Consider the following 16,742-nt stretch of genomic DNA (forward strand, 5'->3'; position numbering starts at 1 on the left):
ATTTTAAAAAAAATAAAATAAAAAAACCCCAATAAATCGATCTTTAGACATATGAATCGATTTTTAGGAATTAATATGAGAATCAATTTAGAATTGGGTAATCGATTTTTTTCAACACAGGCCTAGCTGTTGACTGTGTAAAACTGAGTATTCAGCGGGATGCGTGACTGACGGGCTGTTCTCTCTTGCAGGAGCCCACCTGAAGGTGTGTCCGCAGGGCTTCTCCTGCTGCACGGAGGAGATGGAGGACAAGCTGAGCCAGCAGAGCCAGGCGGAGATCAAGGCCCCCGTGTCCAGGCTCAGCACCAGCCTGCAGTCCACCTTCAAGCAGAGACACGACCACTTCGACAGTAAGCAAACACACGCGCCGTGCCAACCTCCTCCATTGTAGCACTCGCAGTTGGGGTTTTTGACGAACGCCTCCACCTGCTGGCGCGCCGCTCGGAGCGGAGAGACGGTTAGCATGTGTCCCGCGGCCCGTCCACCTGTCTCTCAGCGATTTGGCTCCTCGCCTCATCAAATCCTCTTCCTCCGTAGCTCTGCTTCCACCCCTCCTATTAGCTCCCCTTCTCCCCGGAGAGACGTGCATGCTTCCAGACAGACCACACACATCTCCAGATTTTGTCTTCGCTGTACTTCCTGTTCCTCTGTGTGTGTGTGTGTGCGAGCACATGTGTGTGTGCCTGTAAATATTGGGATCAGGTTTCCCCTGCCGGGGCCCTGGGCGCATGGGAACACGCAGCAGTGCTGACTCACAGGGGAAGCGGGGACGGGTCTGAATGCCCTCGGCCAGCTGACCAACCGGCCTCATCGCCCTGCAGCTCTGCAGAGACGCTGGCCGGCCCGAGGGGAGAGGCCGGAGGCCCGAACAGACCCAACGGAGGAGGAGGAACAACCATTGGATCTAAAATACTTTAGATTCTGGCTTGTTAAGGAAGAATGAGTTCAAAATTAGCCGCTTCCTCGTCATCTGTGTGCATAGTTAATGTGCATTTGTGGGCCTTTGAGACCCGAGTGTCTGAGAGCTAGTGAGGGATAGCCGGCAACAGGGAGCGTGTGTATTGCAGCCAGATGTTAAGAGGAATGTGACGTGTCGGAATGCAGTGGCTGCTCGGGCCGTCCCTCCCCTCTCTCTCTGTTACTGCCCTTTGTCCCCGGTTCATGCCTCTCTCCCAAAACCCCCCTCTCTCTGCCCCTCAGACTCCTCTCTCTGTCTGTCCATCATCCTCCCATGAAGGCGTTGCGCTGCGTTCATGCTCCTGCTTGAAACGTCCGTGCTGGGCTGGGCTCCGTCCTCCCATCTCGAATGGCGGGGGCAGTTTCAGTTATTGGCTAATCTTTCAGTCACTTGTTTATTCTGCTGTAATGTCATCACTGCGGAAAATTCCCTCCGGCTGCCAGAGCCGAGGATGTTTTCAACCTGTTGCAGACATTTTCAAGATGTAGGAACAGCCGTGGCTAAAAAACGGTCTTTTCCGTGGCTGGTTTTGAGGAACCGATACCTGAACCCAAAGTATATAGTCACGCACTTGTGTGGAAGCTTTGGACTAGAGTTGCTTTCGTCAACGAAAATGATGACTAAATATCGTCGTCAACGAACCTTTATCACCTGAGGAAAACCAGACGCAACGAAAATGCTGGTCATGTGATAATAACGATAATTAAATATACAATGTAGTATCGTAGACGAATAAAAACAAGACTAAAATGTAGATTACAAAATAAAAACTCTGCTAAAATGTGTCTTCATTTTCGTTGACCAAAACGAGACGAAATGTTCTAACAAAGATCCTTAATGTCCATGTTTTCAGTAGTTTCCTCTGGTTTAGTTCTGCTGCTGGTGACGTTAGTCCTCAATCCCAGTCACGCTCTAGGTTCACGTCAGTTTAAAACAAAGTTACATAGAGAAACGCGGGGATCTGCTCTGGGGCTGGAGAAGAAGAAGAACCATCTTTGGATACACTTTCCTACATAGACGTGGAAAAGAAAACCCAATGTGTCGTCGAAAAACAAAAAGATGGGAAGAAATTGCAGAAAAGTAAATATGTTGTAAACTCAAATGAGAGTCTTATGTATCCGGGATGAATGTATTCTTGAGTCTATAAGGTAACAATAATATAATAATAAGATAACCTTGTTTGAATTATAAAATGGGTTTGACTAAATCCAATCTTTGACTAAAACTAGACTAAAATGGTCCTGGACAATTCTGACTAAAATAAGACTAAAATGCTCAGACTTTTAGTCGACTGAAACTTGACACGACTAAAAGGAGAATGAACGAGACTAAAACTAATAAAAACTAAAATGATAGCTCGACCCAAAAACTAAAATTGAAACAGGCTGGCAGAAACAACACTACTTTGGACCGGTTAGTTTTGTCATCATCGACTCCACTTTTCCCAGTCGCATCCCACCACACAAATCGTTGTCATGGAAAAGTGATAGCGGGATCTCACACAGTCGGAGCCCAAAGCTCGTCTCTCGGCTGACAGAAGCAGCCGCAGGGACTTTCTGCTCTTCTTTAATTTCCTCCCTCTTTGTGGCCCGTCCTGCTCACAGGTTGCTGCTGTCTCTGACCCATTAGGTGAGGGGATCTCTTTACAAAGACCTGCTGTGCTCTCCACTACCTGCCCCATTAGCCCACCTCTCACACGAGGGCCGGTAACGGGCTCGGGTTACGGCCCCCATCGCTTCCTGCTGCAACGTGGAACACCTTTAACGCAGGCACTTGCAGTGGGCGACGCCGTCACAGGATGCATTTATCACCCTGTTTATAGTTCCTAACAAACCCGTGCAGCGGTGATGACATCGCCCAAGCCTTCAGGAGAAGTGGGAGACGCACGAGCTCGTAAACACAGCTGCGACTGTACGTGAAGACAAACGCCACAGCGCTGCACTTGCACACTAACAAACTCAGGAAGTGGTGTATGTGATTAGGCTGGGCTCTCATCATGCGCCTGGGGCAAGGAGTCACGGCCAATTAAGACGAGAGCCAGAAATAGTTCTCTCCCCTCTCTGCGTCTCGTCACAGTGGGTTTGTTCTGGCCGCGGCCCGTCTGTCCGGTTGCAGTGACCCTTTACAGCAGAGCGAGTCCATGTCTGGGAATTAAACACTTGGATTAAGGCCCTTTCTTGCCTTCCAGACAGACACACACACACACACACACACACAGGCCATCTGAACCAGTGGTTTCCAGCAGCAGGAGGGACGGCATCCCGTAAGAAAAAAGGGAGAAAGAAGCTCAGGGACTAATTGGCGCAAATAGGATGCAATTACTGCCTGGGCTGAGACTGGGAGGAGCAGAGTTTATAAGGACAGTGGCGGGAGGTGTGAGGGGACGAGGGGGAAGCTCCCTGCAGGAGGAAGTGGGAGGAGGCCGGGCAGCTCCTCAGCTCCGGTGATTGATTGGGCCTGAGATTATTGCACATAATATAGGCCTTTCTCAGCATGTTGGAGTGGCCGCTGTGGCCGCTGCGGCCGCGTGGAAGAGAGACGGAAACTCTGGGCCGAGTCGTCCGTTTCCCTGACATTAGGCTCCAGATTACACTCTCTTTTTTTTTTTTTGGTGTAACCCTTCACCCAGATTCTCCCGCACCGCTGAGTGACACGGACTTCTCTAATGGAAAACTCTTGAGGGAGCGTTGAGCTCCTCGGCCTCGGCCCGCTGGCAGAAGGCAGCATGTCATAAACTGTGTTTTAATGACAATGCAAGATGCTTGTGCAATGCTGTTCATGCTCCAGACTCCTCAGCCTTGGCCAGCGGGCCTCCGGGCTGCTAACCCCCCCCCCCCTCCACCCTCTCTCTCCCGCCGCCACCGGTCACACGCCCTGCACATGCCCCTCCCTCCCGGACCCGCGCTTAGCGCTGCAGCATGGAGGCATTATGACTCCAATAAACTGCAGGAGGAAGATTCACGGTTCAGGACTGGAGACGTTTCAGGTTTTCCCGGTGGTTCATGCCTCTCCCTCCTCCTCCTCTTCGCTCTCTCGCTCGCTCGGTCTCCTTTCACTGACTTTCAACTTGTGGCTACTATGACATTCCAGCGGTGGGGGTGGAAGCGTTTTCTTTTAATCTCTGTCAGTGGAGCATGGAGCCCGGTGCCCTCTCCCCTGGCTCTGTGTATGTGAGCGTGGTCGGGGAGGGAGGGGGCGGGGGCGGGGGGGGCCGTGATGGAGGGGCTGCAGTGTTTCCGGTATCCTTGGCGACACAGTGGGGATTTGGAGTTAAAAAAGCCCTCAACTTAACCCGCCCCAAGACTCCCCCACCCCTCCCCTATCTCATCTCTTTCTTTTTAGTGTGTCAGTCTGAAGTGGAAGTGACAGCACTACTTGGGGACTGTGTGTGTGTGTGTGTGTGTGTGCGTGCATGTGTGTGTGTGTGTGTGCATATGTGTGTGTGTGTGTGTACTGATGGCAGAGAGCGTTTAGTGACTCCCCCTGTGAGAGCATGGGAACTTTACATGTGAAAGCGCAGTGGGCATCCAGAGATGCTGCAGCAGGACAGGAGCTCTGCTCCGTACGGGTCGACCAGAGAGAGGTGGAGAAAGGATGGACTTATTTATTTATCTATTTATTTTCAAGTATGAAGGGGGGGGTCAGAGTGTGTGTGTGTGTGTGAAACTGAAGGTGAAACATTTTCAGGGACTCAGGAATTCCCATTTTGTTCAGATTAAGAAGACTGGGAGGGGCATGTGAGGAGTGTCCATAGGAAAAGAGGTCTGGATTATTGGGGGGGGGGGGGGGGGGTTAAAGCGGTGGACTGGGGGGTGATGGACATTCCTCAGGATGAAGTAGGTCATTGTTCCCTGTCTCTAGTGAAGAGAGCTCTCTGAAGTAACTGATGAAGTGAAAGCGGCGGAGGGAGGGAGACGCAGAGCTGCTGGATGGGGCCGGCAGTGTCCGTATACGGGAGGGGGGAGGAGGAGGAGGAGGAGGAGGGGAGGGGAGGGGGGGGTCGCATTATTCAATTAATCCTATTGAAAATGCCTCTGAAGGACAGTGTAAGAGAAGCTGGCAGAGGGGAGAGCGAATGGATTGTGACAACAGAAAGATGTGGTTGGTGGTCAGCTTGAAGGGGCTGATGTGGGGAGACAACTCTGGCCGGTCCACACAGGCCGGGGGCGCGGGGAGGGGGGGGGGGGGGATTGTTGCGCATGACAGAGATGCTCCAGATCACCTTTTACCCCCCCCTGCTCCCCTCCTTGATGTCAGAGCAGGGCCTTTCTCATCCAGATCTGCAGCCGCTGGTTGTTATCGTTGGGACTTGAAGAGTCGGGGAGTTGGCACATGCGAGGATGGATGGTGTCATTCTGATTTCAGAGGATGGCACCGACTCAAGTTGACTCAGAAAGCAAATATTGTTTTTGATGGGCTTGTTTTTTATTGCTATTGGTTACATTTGTGGTGATGTTTTAATTTGAATGTCATTTCTATGACATAACTGGTAAGTCAGTGTTGCAAGCAGTATTTTATCCTCGCTTTTATTGTCTTTTGTCAACTTCCCCGGTTATTCCTCGCCCCTAACCTTTAACCCCCCCCCCTCCTCCCTCCTGTCTCCACAGAGTTTTTCCGTGAACTCTTGAAAAACTCTGAGGTGTCGCTGCACAACATGTTCGTGCGCACGTACGGCATGATGTACGTGCAGAACGCGGAGCTCTTCAAGGACTTCTTCCGGGACCTGACGCGCTACTACGTGACCGGCAGCGCCGCCATCAACCTCGACTCCATGCTGTCGGAGTTCTGGGCCGACCTGCTGGAGAGGATGTTCAAGCTGGTCAACGTGCAGTACGAGTTCAGCGACGCCTACATGGAGTGCGTGAGCCAGCACACGGAGCAGCTGCAGCCGTTCGGCGACGTGCCGCGCAAGCTCCGCATCCAGCTGACGCGGGCGTTCGTGGCCGCGCGCACCTTCGTGCGAGGCCTCGCTCTCATGCACGATGTGGTCAATAAAGTGTCCACGGTAAGTGAAATATGCTCTTTTGTCTTTGCCAAAAGAGGCTGCAGCTGTCCCCCGCTGATAGTTGAGCGGGTTTTCCACGTCCATCCCTCCCCTCAGTGTCTATGACTTCATATCTTACTTGGAAGCGCTGGCTGCACAGCCTCCGATAACATAAACCTCTTTGTCTCTTCAAGCATGACTTGTTTTTCCATTGTACCGAGTGATTCATTGATGATTAGATTATTCTGTTTGGTGGAGTTGGCTTACTGAAGTAATGGCCGAGCTTTAGAGTATGAGTGTGTCCATGAGTGTGTAGGATGAGGCCGTTTTCCTGGATTAGTGAATCATTGGAACTGCCGTCTGCCTCCTCCAGGTCAGCGCGTCTCCCAGCTGTGTGCAAGCGGCTACCAAGATGTTGTACTGTCCCTACTGCTCGGGCCAAGTGGCCCTGAAGCCCTGCCAGAACTACTGCCTGAACGTGATGCGCGGCTGTCTGGCCAACCAGGCCGACCTGGACACGGAGTGGAACAACTTCCTTGGTGAGCAGACATGAATGATGCCGGTTAGGCCAAGCCAATCCCGATTCCACACTCTTATAACTTTTAGAGCTCTATATATTTCATTTTGCCCCAGGGTATATTTATACAACCTCGTGCTTTTGTTCTCATTGCCATTTTCCTTCTCATATTTCATCAGCGACCTTAAGCTACATCTCATCTAATCCGGATGTACCTACATGCAATGTGGATTTAATGGAAGAAATGTGGCAAAAAACCACATATATGTATACATAAGGACAGTGTTTATTGTCTAAAGTCATGTAGAGACTTGTCCTTCATTCTTTAGCCTGCTGTTTAAGTAAACCAGAGGGAGGAGCGCAGAAGTTCTGAGTCGTGGGCCTCCGAGTGAATGAAGCTCTCGCGTTGCGTAAACACGGACCATGATTACAATCGGGTGGTTCACATGTCTGTTAATCTTTACAATTTATATTAGATGTGTCTTACATGTCAAGGCAACTTCTGACACTGCTGGTGTCTGGTTTCTGCTGCAGCTTTTTGCTCGGCTTTGTTTTACATTGGCCTCGTGCTGCCACCTAGTGGATGATTTATGAAATGCACCCTGGTCCTGGGGTAAAAAAAGAAATTCAGCTGTTTCTTCTCGGTTTTTCGTTCGTTTTTATTTATTTCGAACATGTGTGTGTGTGTGTGTGTGTGTGTGTGTGTGTGTGTATGTATGTATATATATATATGTATGTATATATATATATATATATATATATATATGTGTATATATATATATATATATATATATAAGAATATATATATATATATATATATAAGAAAAAAAGATAAGAGAAACAAATACAGATGGGCATTCCGCCACATAAAGAAAAAAAAAAAAAAACGCATCAAAACACATATTTCAGTTACATGTTCGAAAAGGAGTGGGAGGAAGTATAAACTTATTTAATCCCACCCCCTTTCCACAACTAAACATAAATTATATGCCTGTATTTACACTTTATACTATACACTAATTTGTATAAATAAATAAATATATATAATTTTTACAAAAATAACCTGTTTAATACCAAATGTAAGCTCTATCATAAATATAATATAATTATGATATAAATATAATATAACTATGATATAAATATACTATGACTATGATATAAATATAACTATGATATAAATATAATACGTATATCTATACAAACATACAAAGACAACATGACAAAATAGCAGAACACACACACCTGCTGATCTTTAAACACAGTCTTCACTTTTATACCTCAAATAAACTATGTCTTTATATTTCTTTTTAAATTGTTTTATGTTTGTACATTCTTTTAACTCCAAGTTCAAACCATTCCACAGTTTAATTCCACAAACGGATACACAAAAACTTCTTTTTGTTGTACGCACAAGTAAAGATTTGAAGTTTAGGTTTCCCCTTAAATTATAACCCCCTTCCCTCCCAATAAATAATTTCTGAATGTTATCTGGTAGCGAATGATTTTTTGCTTTAAACATTACTTGTGCAGATTGAAATGCCACTAAATCCATGAGTTTTAGTACTTTAGACTGTAAGAATAGTGAGTTAGTGTGATCTGGATATCCAGCCGTATGAATGTTTAAAGTTGTTGTGTTCTGGTTTGCAGATGCCATGCTCGGTCTAGCGGATAGGCTTGAAGGTCCCTTCAATTTTGAGTCTGTCATGGATCCAATAGATGTTAAGATTTCGGAGGCCATCATGAACATGCAGGAGAACAGCCAGCAAGTATCCCATAAAGTGAGTATCGTTTTAACTTTGTTGTTGACCAAAATAGAGAGACTATTTAGAGCCACTAAAAGTACTCATTCTTCTTGGCTTGTAACAGGTTTTTCAAGGATGTGGGGTGCCTAAACCAACCACAGCGTTCCGTAGCACGCGCTCTGTGAAAGAAACGGGCTTTACTGGCCGTTTCCGCCCTTACAGTCCGGATGCCAGACCCACTACCGCTGCCGGGACCAGCTTAGATCGACTGGTAGGGGCTTGGAGAGCACAGAGAACAAAACACTTACTTTTGTCTGGGTGTGTGTGTGTTGATCTAACCGATTTATTGTATCTGCACAGACGACTGAGGTGAAGAAGAAGCTGAAACATGCAAAGAAGTTCTGGTCCACACTGCCAGAGACGGTGTGTGCAGGAGAGAGCATCGCGCCCCGTGACGAGTGCTGGAACGGCACAGCAAAAAGCAGGTAAGACCCCAAGAGCCCAAAAACTTAGTGCATGCAAAGTTTACGTAAGAGCTGGACCAACAAGCGTCTTCTCGTGCTCACGCAGTTATGAATCGGATGTCATCGGCAACGGGCTGGCCAACCAGATATCCAACCCAGACGTGGATGTGGACATAACCAAACCTGACATTCTGATTCGGAGTCAGATTGCCGTTTTGAAGGAGATGACGAGCTGGCTCAAAGCAGCGCACAGCGGCAACGACATCTCCGTGGAGAACGGTGAGGATGCAGAAAAACCTGACGTCTGCGGCCGTAGCCGCACCTGCATGACCTTTAGTAGGGCTGGGCGATATGGACCAATGGTCATATCTCGATATTTTCTAGCTGAATGGCGATACTCGATATATATCGATTTTTTTTCTGTGCTATAATTGGGGTTTCCCCCAAAGCATTATAGCATAGCATCTCTTTTAGCTTCATTTTTTTCTGAGGCAAACCCTTAAAAAACAGTCAGTTTTAATACAAAGCCTCGTGCCAAATGTCACACAGGTACCTTTATTAACAGAGGTCTGCACAATATCAACATGTATAAAACAAATGAAATAAAAATAAACTGCCTGCATATATAGAATAAAATGCTTCTTGAATAAAATAAAACAAATATCCGTTTCCTGCATAACAATTAAATTAAAATACACTGTGCAATTAATACAATGTAGACAGTAACAGGCAGACTTTTCCACTGAGGTTGACAGTTGTGCAAATAACAAAACATTTGTGCAAATCTCAAATAAAACATTCAAGTCAATTTGTCACAAAATAAGCTATATCAAAATCATAATTTTTCTTTTTCTTTTTTTTTTTTTTTTTAAATCGATATAAACGATATTGTCTCGTACCATATCACGTTTGAAAATATATCGATATATATTAAAATCTCCATATATCGCCCAGCCCTAACCTGACGTCTGCGGCCGCAGCCGCAGCCGCACCTGCATGACCTTTTAGGTTTTACTGATTCATTTCTGTTTGCAGATGAGGGTGGCAGCGGCACGGAGGAGAGCGGCAGCGGCTGCGACTCGCCGTCTTGCGACACGGACGAGGACATTTACTTCTCCACCCCTCCCAACCCCGTGAAGCCGCGGCTGGACACGGTGCATCGAGCTTCAGCGGGCGGCGTGGCCTCGCGGGGGAGCGCGGCGCTGGCGCTCTGCGGCCTGGGCCTGGCCCTGCTCGCCTCGCACATGAGATAAGACTGGCAGAAGCGGGAAGAAGAGAGGATCAGGAATAATAGAACGAAGGGGAAAACTGTCAGAGAGACTTTAAAAAAAAAAAACTGCCTTCAGGACCTCAGACTGTCCGCTGTTGAGGGGGGAGACTCTTCTTGATATAACAATAACTTCACTATTAACTATTTGTATGTTTTTAAGGACAGCGGTGTACAGCAATGTGGTTTTCTTTTCAAGAAATCTAACCCCCTCCCTCCCCCCCCCGATAAACCTATTCACCAAAGGCTCCTCCGGAGCTTCCTTACGGTTTTGCTTGCAGGATTACAAACATTTATATCATTGTTTTGTTGTGGCGTCTCCACCTCATGATTCATGATTCATGTCGTGCCTTCTTCAGCGGTTGCCATCTGATATTAGGAAGGAAGTGCGGTCGAACGGGGCTCGTCTCCGTCGTTCTGAGGATGTTGTTTCCTTCCATTTATCAGAGTTTAAATGAATAATAGAAAAATGGGTTTCGTTGCAGCGCGGCTATGAATGTTTGGATTTCGTAGCGGCTGCCGTGCACGTTCTGAATGTGCGTCACTGTGAATGTTTGGCTCCGCTCAGAGATATCAGCCTGCTGCCGGCCTCGGCCGCGGAGCAGCTGGAGCTTTTCTGGCGAGATGATGAAGAAGAAGAAGAAGAAGAGCGGCTTTAACAGGATCACAGTGACAAACGCAGGTAGTTTCGTTTGACCCAAAGATGGAATCATTACTCATGGGAGCCGTGGGGGCGCCCGGCAAAGGGCACACCTGACTATTGTACGCCTGCTACGAGCATTATCGCGACCTAACCTTTAATTTCCTCGTCGTTTTAATTTTTATTTTCCAGTTTAAGCAGTTCGTTAGTAAGATTATACCTCATGCATACTCTCATTGTCAATGCAAACTGGTGATGCTGACTTGAAAGGATCTGATAAAGTTAGATAAGTGGCTGGTGTTCCCCCGTAATTAACCCGGAAGAAGGCAAAGCTGGCAAAGTCTCGGACGTCCTTGTCGGTACTGGAAGCTCGGCTCAGCTCGGCTCAGCTCGGCTCAGCTCCGCACCGACGGTCTGACCCGATGGAGTGGTGGCTGAAGAGAAAAACAGGCGTGGACATGTATGTTCAGAGCATTTCATACTAAACCAGAGGAACAAAAGACCGTTTTGATCAAGAGAAATCAGAAAAATGCTATTTTAATACAGGGTTTAATGTTGAGGAGGTGTAACTATTAACAATTATTTTAGTATGAAGATATATATATGTGGTACTACAGGCGGATGGTTCTGGTAGTTTGATGGCGGAAAAGGACGTCGTGCACAGGTAAAGGGGGCACTTGTAGTCGGTGTGCACAGTCGCAGTATGTTTTTCTCTTTTCCTTCCGTACCTCCACCCCTCATCCGCCCCCGCCCGTATCAATGTACTCATCCTGAAATATTTGATCTACCTGTTCTCATCGTCTCAGCGCTAGGTGGAAATGCTGAGTGTCACAGTAACGTTTTTATTTGTTTTTTCCATATTTGGTACATTATTGGCATCTTGTCACGTGTAAGAAAAGAAGAATGTAGATGTTGGTAAATGATCAATATGCACAGATCCCCCGAAGCACAATGAAAGTTCTTCTCTATCTTCTATTTTGATAATCAGGTTTGTGAACTGCTTTATGTGGCTATTTCAACTTTAAACTGATGCTGCCTCCTGTAGCTTTTGTACAGTAACTTATATCTGTATTCGAATGTCATTGCAAAAATGCTTTTAGAATTGACTGATTATCCCAAATATAGTTTCTAGTACATTTCCGAGTGCACAGCAGAGGTGGAAAAAATGCTCATTTACCCACGGTAATTTATTACAAGCATCAGGGTTTTGAGTATCTATTTAGTAAAAAAAATTGAAAAGGGGGGTTTGCATTCCTGTCCAGCCTCCGCGCAGAAAACGCTGAAAAGAAAAATGACAAGTCTTTTGCTACTTTGGCTTTGAAATTGACGTGTTGACAGTGATCCTACGTGACATTTTCTTCAGGTTATCGAGATCTGTTCCAGCTTATTTTTTAGAATCAGACTTGGGAGGATTTGATGAAACATCTATGCAACCTGTATGAAGTACCGAAGCCTCGATTTAAAATCACAGCGCTGCTTCCCAGCAGCCTCTTTTAGTGCAACATCTGCAGGTGATCAGTTCAGTTCTCCTTTGTTTCGTTTTTTTTTTGTTTTAGCGTTCCACAAACATTTCTATAAGGGCTTGTGCATGTGTTTGTGTCATGTTAGAGGAGTTGTGTCAAGCTTAGAAGAAACACAACCTTCTGAGAGTGGGAGTGAAGGTTATGGGTGACGATGGTGAATGTCTGTGCTTGCAGGCCAGGGCAGCAACATTTATCCAGCTGGCAGGAGATGGTCCGGCTGCTGGATGTTCATCTAATCCACAGAGCAACGTCGTTCTCATGACTTAAAAGTTGAGTTGGACAGGTGTTGAAACCCTTTCCATCTGCCTTTGGCCCACAAGAACAGGAAGAACTCGCTCTCCGAGGAGCTAGCGAGTGACTGAAGAGAATAAAAAAATGTGTAAATAAAGAGCAGCCATTTTAGATGTCTCTAAAAGAGGCCTTAACAATACACCAGATTTTTACTTGTCAGAGTATCTCCTAAATGTTATCGAAGAAAAAAAAAAAAAAAGAACAAGATGAGATAGATGTTAAATTGTAAGAGAAAATGTATTTTAAACAACCTTTGTTAGTCTTGTGGAAATAAAGACTGCCGATATTTACAGGAGTGTGAGCGTGTGTTTGTTTACAGTTCTTGTGGCCTCCAGACTTCAGTCGCGTCTGTGGTCAAACCGGCCGCGCGCTCGATTTCAGACGACCATTTCCTGGGTCTAGTTCAAGATCCCACCGATTACACACATACCTCCTTACTGAACATGTTTACTGTGTAGATTTGGAGAAATTAAGGTTCCCATTCAATATTTTGAATAGAAAAAGCCAAATGCTTGATGTTCATATGAGGTAAAACACTTTATGGCATAATGTCTGACAATTATTGGTTTATTCCCCTTTAAGACTACTCTGGATGCAAAATCAAGCAAACAGTTTCACTGTAAAGGTTTTGGAATATCGAGGTGTACCGGTATATAGATATTTTTTTATCCAATGAGCCCAGATCCATGCGCCTGCCTTTGAGTTACTATAAAAATATATACCACATAATTTCTAACAGACTTTCCTTTCAGATCAGGACTAAGCTTACTACACTACTTACACTTTATATATTTTTATTGTTTAAATAAAATAAATAAATCATCTTGCTTTGGACTTCGCAAAAGGTCGACCGCCTTTGCTGTTTTTTTTTTTTTGTTTGTTTTTTTATTTTATTTTTGTACATGTGTAAAAAAAAAAAAAAAACACTTCATGAGAAGTTTAAGAAAACAAAACAACAAAACAAAGAATTGCATCCTTTAAAACTTGCTATCTTGATTTACATGTGCCAAAAAAAGGAGTAGGAAGAAGTGTAAACTTATTTAGTCCTACCCCCATTCACTGATCATTTAACCTGTATTTATAATTATTCACACACTACTCACACTGCTACATAACAGTATTATTATTATTTTATTATATACTGTAATTATACTCACACACATACTTATACATGCATACATACATACACATAGTTGAATATTTCTATATATTTGTACACACATGCCCATATAAATATTTATATAAATATACTTATTTGAGTTACAATAAGACACATTTCCTGGTAATTTCTTTTAAATGCCTGCTTGATTACCATTTTTCTGACAACACACTTCATATCAAGCATTTTTAGTCTAAATATGAGAAATTGATGTTCTAGAAATGTTATTTTTACTTAACAGCTATGTTTGAGTAACTGTGATATACATCAGAAATACATCTCTAACTGAAATATCCTCAAAATCAAGTGTTTTTCCTGTAAAAATGGTTGGTTTACTCATTTCATAGTTTTTAATAACGATAAGCCCAAAGTAGTTGATGTTGTCAGACTCTGGTCCGTAATTTTTCTGATAAATGTGATTTAGGTTTACGTGGATGAGACTAAATACTAAACATTTGTCATTCAAATCCAGTCAATATTTCAATACTATCAACTCAAAACGTGATGAACACAGTGGTACAGGGGGTTTTATTAACCCAGTGAGAGAAAATCCAGACAACTTGCTCACACGAGTACGTTCGCTCGGGGGGTCGTCAGCCGGGGACCACAAGTCACAAATGTCTCGCTCCGTTTCCTGGAACATCTCCTGGTGACGGACCAGTGGATGGAGAGGTCTCCCAGTAACTCCACGCAGCGGGCCTTCCTCAACACAGTTGCTTTCTCTGCTTCATCTGACCAGTGCCTGGTGGGTAATTGCAGCTCCGTGGCCCTCAGCCCGACCTCTTTCAGTAGACAAATAGCTGAACTTCCTACAAACCCCCCTGTGCAGCCTCCACTGGGAAGAGTCTCGCACTGCATCCACTCTCCCTGAACTCTGCAACCAGGGCAGAACACTTTAACCTCGTCTTTTTGTGGGATTCCTCAGCCCCCTCCTCTCTTGGCGTCTTGGCCTCAACCAGCAGCACGAACCCTCTGGCCGTGGCCCTCAGCAGCCAGACGGCTTTCCATGGAGGAACGATGGTTGGGCGGGAGCATTAGCCTAAAGAATAGAGTTTAAACAACTAGGTGCAGACCAAAAAGCCACTTTCTATATCTTGTACTTTTTATAGGTTGTAGGTATGTTGTGCACTTCATGTTCCTCGTGACCAGAGTAAAGATATTTAAAGTGGACACAAGTGTCCACAATGTTATATTATTGCAACCCAGGTATTTACATTTCCTATTAGATTTAAGGTATTGCCATTGTACACCTTATTGGTGACACATTTTGGTAAACATTTTCAACGTACCAGACTGAACGGTCAAAAATGGCCAAAAGTCAAAGGTCGTACAATTCAAATGAAACTGGACCTAAAATGACAAGATGCTCTGAGTTGATTCAGACTTGCTGCAACAGCAGTTCTGGGAGAGGAGACCTTGAATACTATCCACAATCAATACATTGTCCCATTGTTAGTTAGTTTAGTTAGTTAATATTTATTTCGGTCAACCACAAACATAAAAATCAACAAACAAGATAACACAGGTTTTTCCCTGGTCAAACATTGTGATTATTTTGACCGAAAAGGTCTGGGCTTGAAGCATAAAGCTTATCTTGCCCACCTTTTAACAGAATAGAATATACAAAAACAACAAATGAAGTATCATAACTCTACACAAAATAATAATAACAATAATTATGATGATGATAATAATAATAGTAATAATAATAATAATAGCAATAATGATAATAATAATAATGATAGCTCTGAAAACAGAAAGTGAAAAGATGCTAAGGAAACTGACAAAACTAATTTAAGTTGACATTTTATCTCATGCATGTGTGCATTCTTCTTTGTTTGCTTATTGTGTTTCTATGTGTCCATTACCTTTGCTTTGAATAATATGTTGTATGCTTTTATTGAGTTTGCTATTTTAAGGTTGTTGTGTAATGAGTTCCACAGTTTTACTCCTAAAACGGATAAACATCTGCCCTTTGTATTTGTTCTTGTTGAGGTATGGAGAATCAATATTTATGTCCAATTCAAGTATTTTTACATGATTTCTTGGGTATTTGAAGTAGAAACTTCCAAAGGTATATTTTTCATCATACAGTATTTTGGCCTAGAAAGCTCCAAATCATTTGAAACTGATTGTAAACATTGCCGAGAGGATTGCAAACTTAAGGTGAAATGGAGTTTCAGGATCTCAGCTCAGCCCAGCTCGAGCCGGTTAACTGAACGTCTCTCTCCATCTCTAAGGGAGAGTCCTATGGAGGAAACTAATTTCAGTCCTGTGTATCTTATTCTTTTGACCACTACCCACAGCTCAATGCTAGAGGTGAAGGTCAGAATATGGATCGAACAGTAAAGATAAATGTTTGCCTTTTGGCTCAGCTCTCTCTTTACTACAACAGACCGGTACAGACTACATTACGGCTCCTTACCTGCCTGTCAATTTACTGCTCGAGTCTAGCTTTGTGAATAAGACCCTGAGATACTTAAACTCATCCACTTGAGGCAATATCTCACTCCCAGCCTGGAAAGGGCATTTCACTCTTTTCTGACTGGGAAACATGGTCTAAGATTTGAAGGAGCTGATTATCATCCCACCTCATCACACTCAGCTGCAAACAGCTCCAGATAAAGCTGAAGATCATGGCCTGATAAGCCAACAGAGCCACAGAGCCTTAACTTTGCAAATTATGTCCACAAAGGTTATGAACAGAATCTGCAGCACTGGACTAGCAGGGGGGGTGGATGGATGATCTTGCAAAGACTTGTCAACCAAAACAGCCTTACAACACCCAGACCTTCGAGGAACTCAGGATGGGTCTTATTCATCCCTGCGGTCCTTCACAATGTTCACATTTCTATCACTCTTCTCAGATTTCTGTCACTCTTCATATCACTCAATCATACTCCATCCATCCATCCATCCATCCATCCAGTCAACCATCCATCCAATATTGATACTTGCTTTAAAGGTAATCGGGATCATGATGGTCATGATCAGGATTTCACACCCGTCAGCAGAGTAAAAGTGGGATTCACCTTAGACGGGTCACTAATTTGTGTGTACTATAAACCCGATTCCCAAACCTGTTGGAACACTGTGTAAAATGTAAATTAAAAACAGTAAACAATGATTTGAATATCTTAAATTTTATTTATATATATTTTAACAATAAAGTTGCCATTTGTGAAAATTCAGTGTTG

At 44.5% G+C, this 16,742-nt stretch overlaps 1 protein-coding gene across 1 annotated transcript in view; it reads left to right on the forward strand.

Annotated features, from left to right (window-relative positions):
* gpc4 (glypican 4) overlaps positions 1-12,676 on the forward strand; it is a 33,804-nt gene extending 21,128 nt beyond the window's left edge. The window contains exons 2-9 of the mRNA XM_061725840.1: positions 192-350; positions 5,566-5,963; positions 6,316-6,481; positions 8,107-8,237; positions 8,326-8,472; positions 8,562-8,686; positions 8,772-8,944; positions 9,701-12,676. Of these exons, the coding sequence (XP_061581824.1) occupies positions 192-350; positions 5,566-5,963; positions 6,316-6,481; positions 8,107-8,237; positions 8,326-8,472; positions 8,562-8,686; positions 8,772-8,944; positions 9,701-9,918 (1,517 nt within the window). The 3' untranslated portion in view covers positions 9,919-12,676. The remainder of the gene's footprint in view (positions 1-191; positions 351-5,565; positions 5,964-6,315; positions 6,482-8,106; positions 8,238-8,325; positions 8,473-8,561; positions 8,687-8,771; positions 8,945-9,700) is intronic.
* Positions 12,677-16,742: the final 4,066 nt, after the last annotated feature.

This window comes from Cololabis saira, chromosome 7, assembly GCF_033807715.1.
Source record: "Cololabis saira isolate AMF1-May2022 chromosome 7, fColSai1.1, whole genome shotgun sequence".
Taxonomy (NCBI): Eukaryota; Metazoa; Chordata; class Actinopteri; order Beloniformes; family Belonidae; genus Cololabis; species Cololabis saira.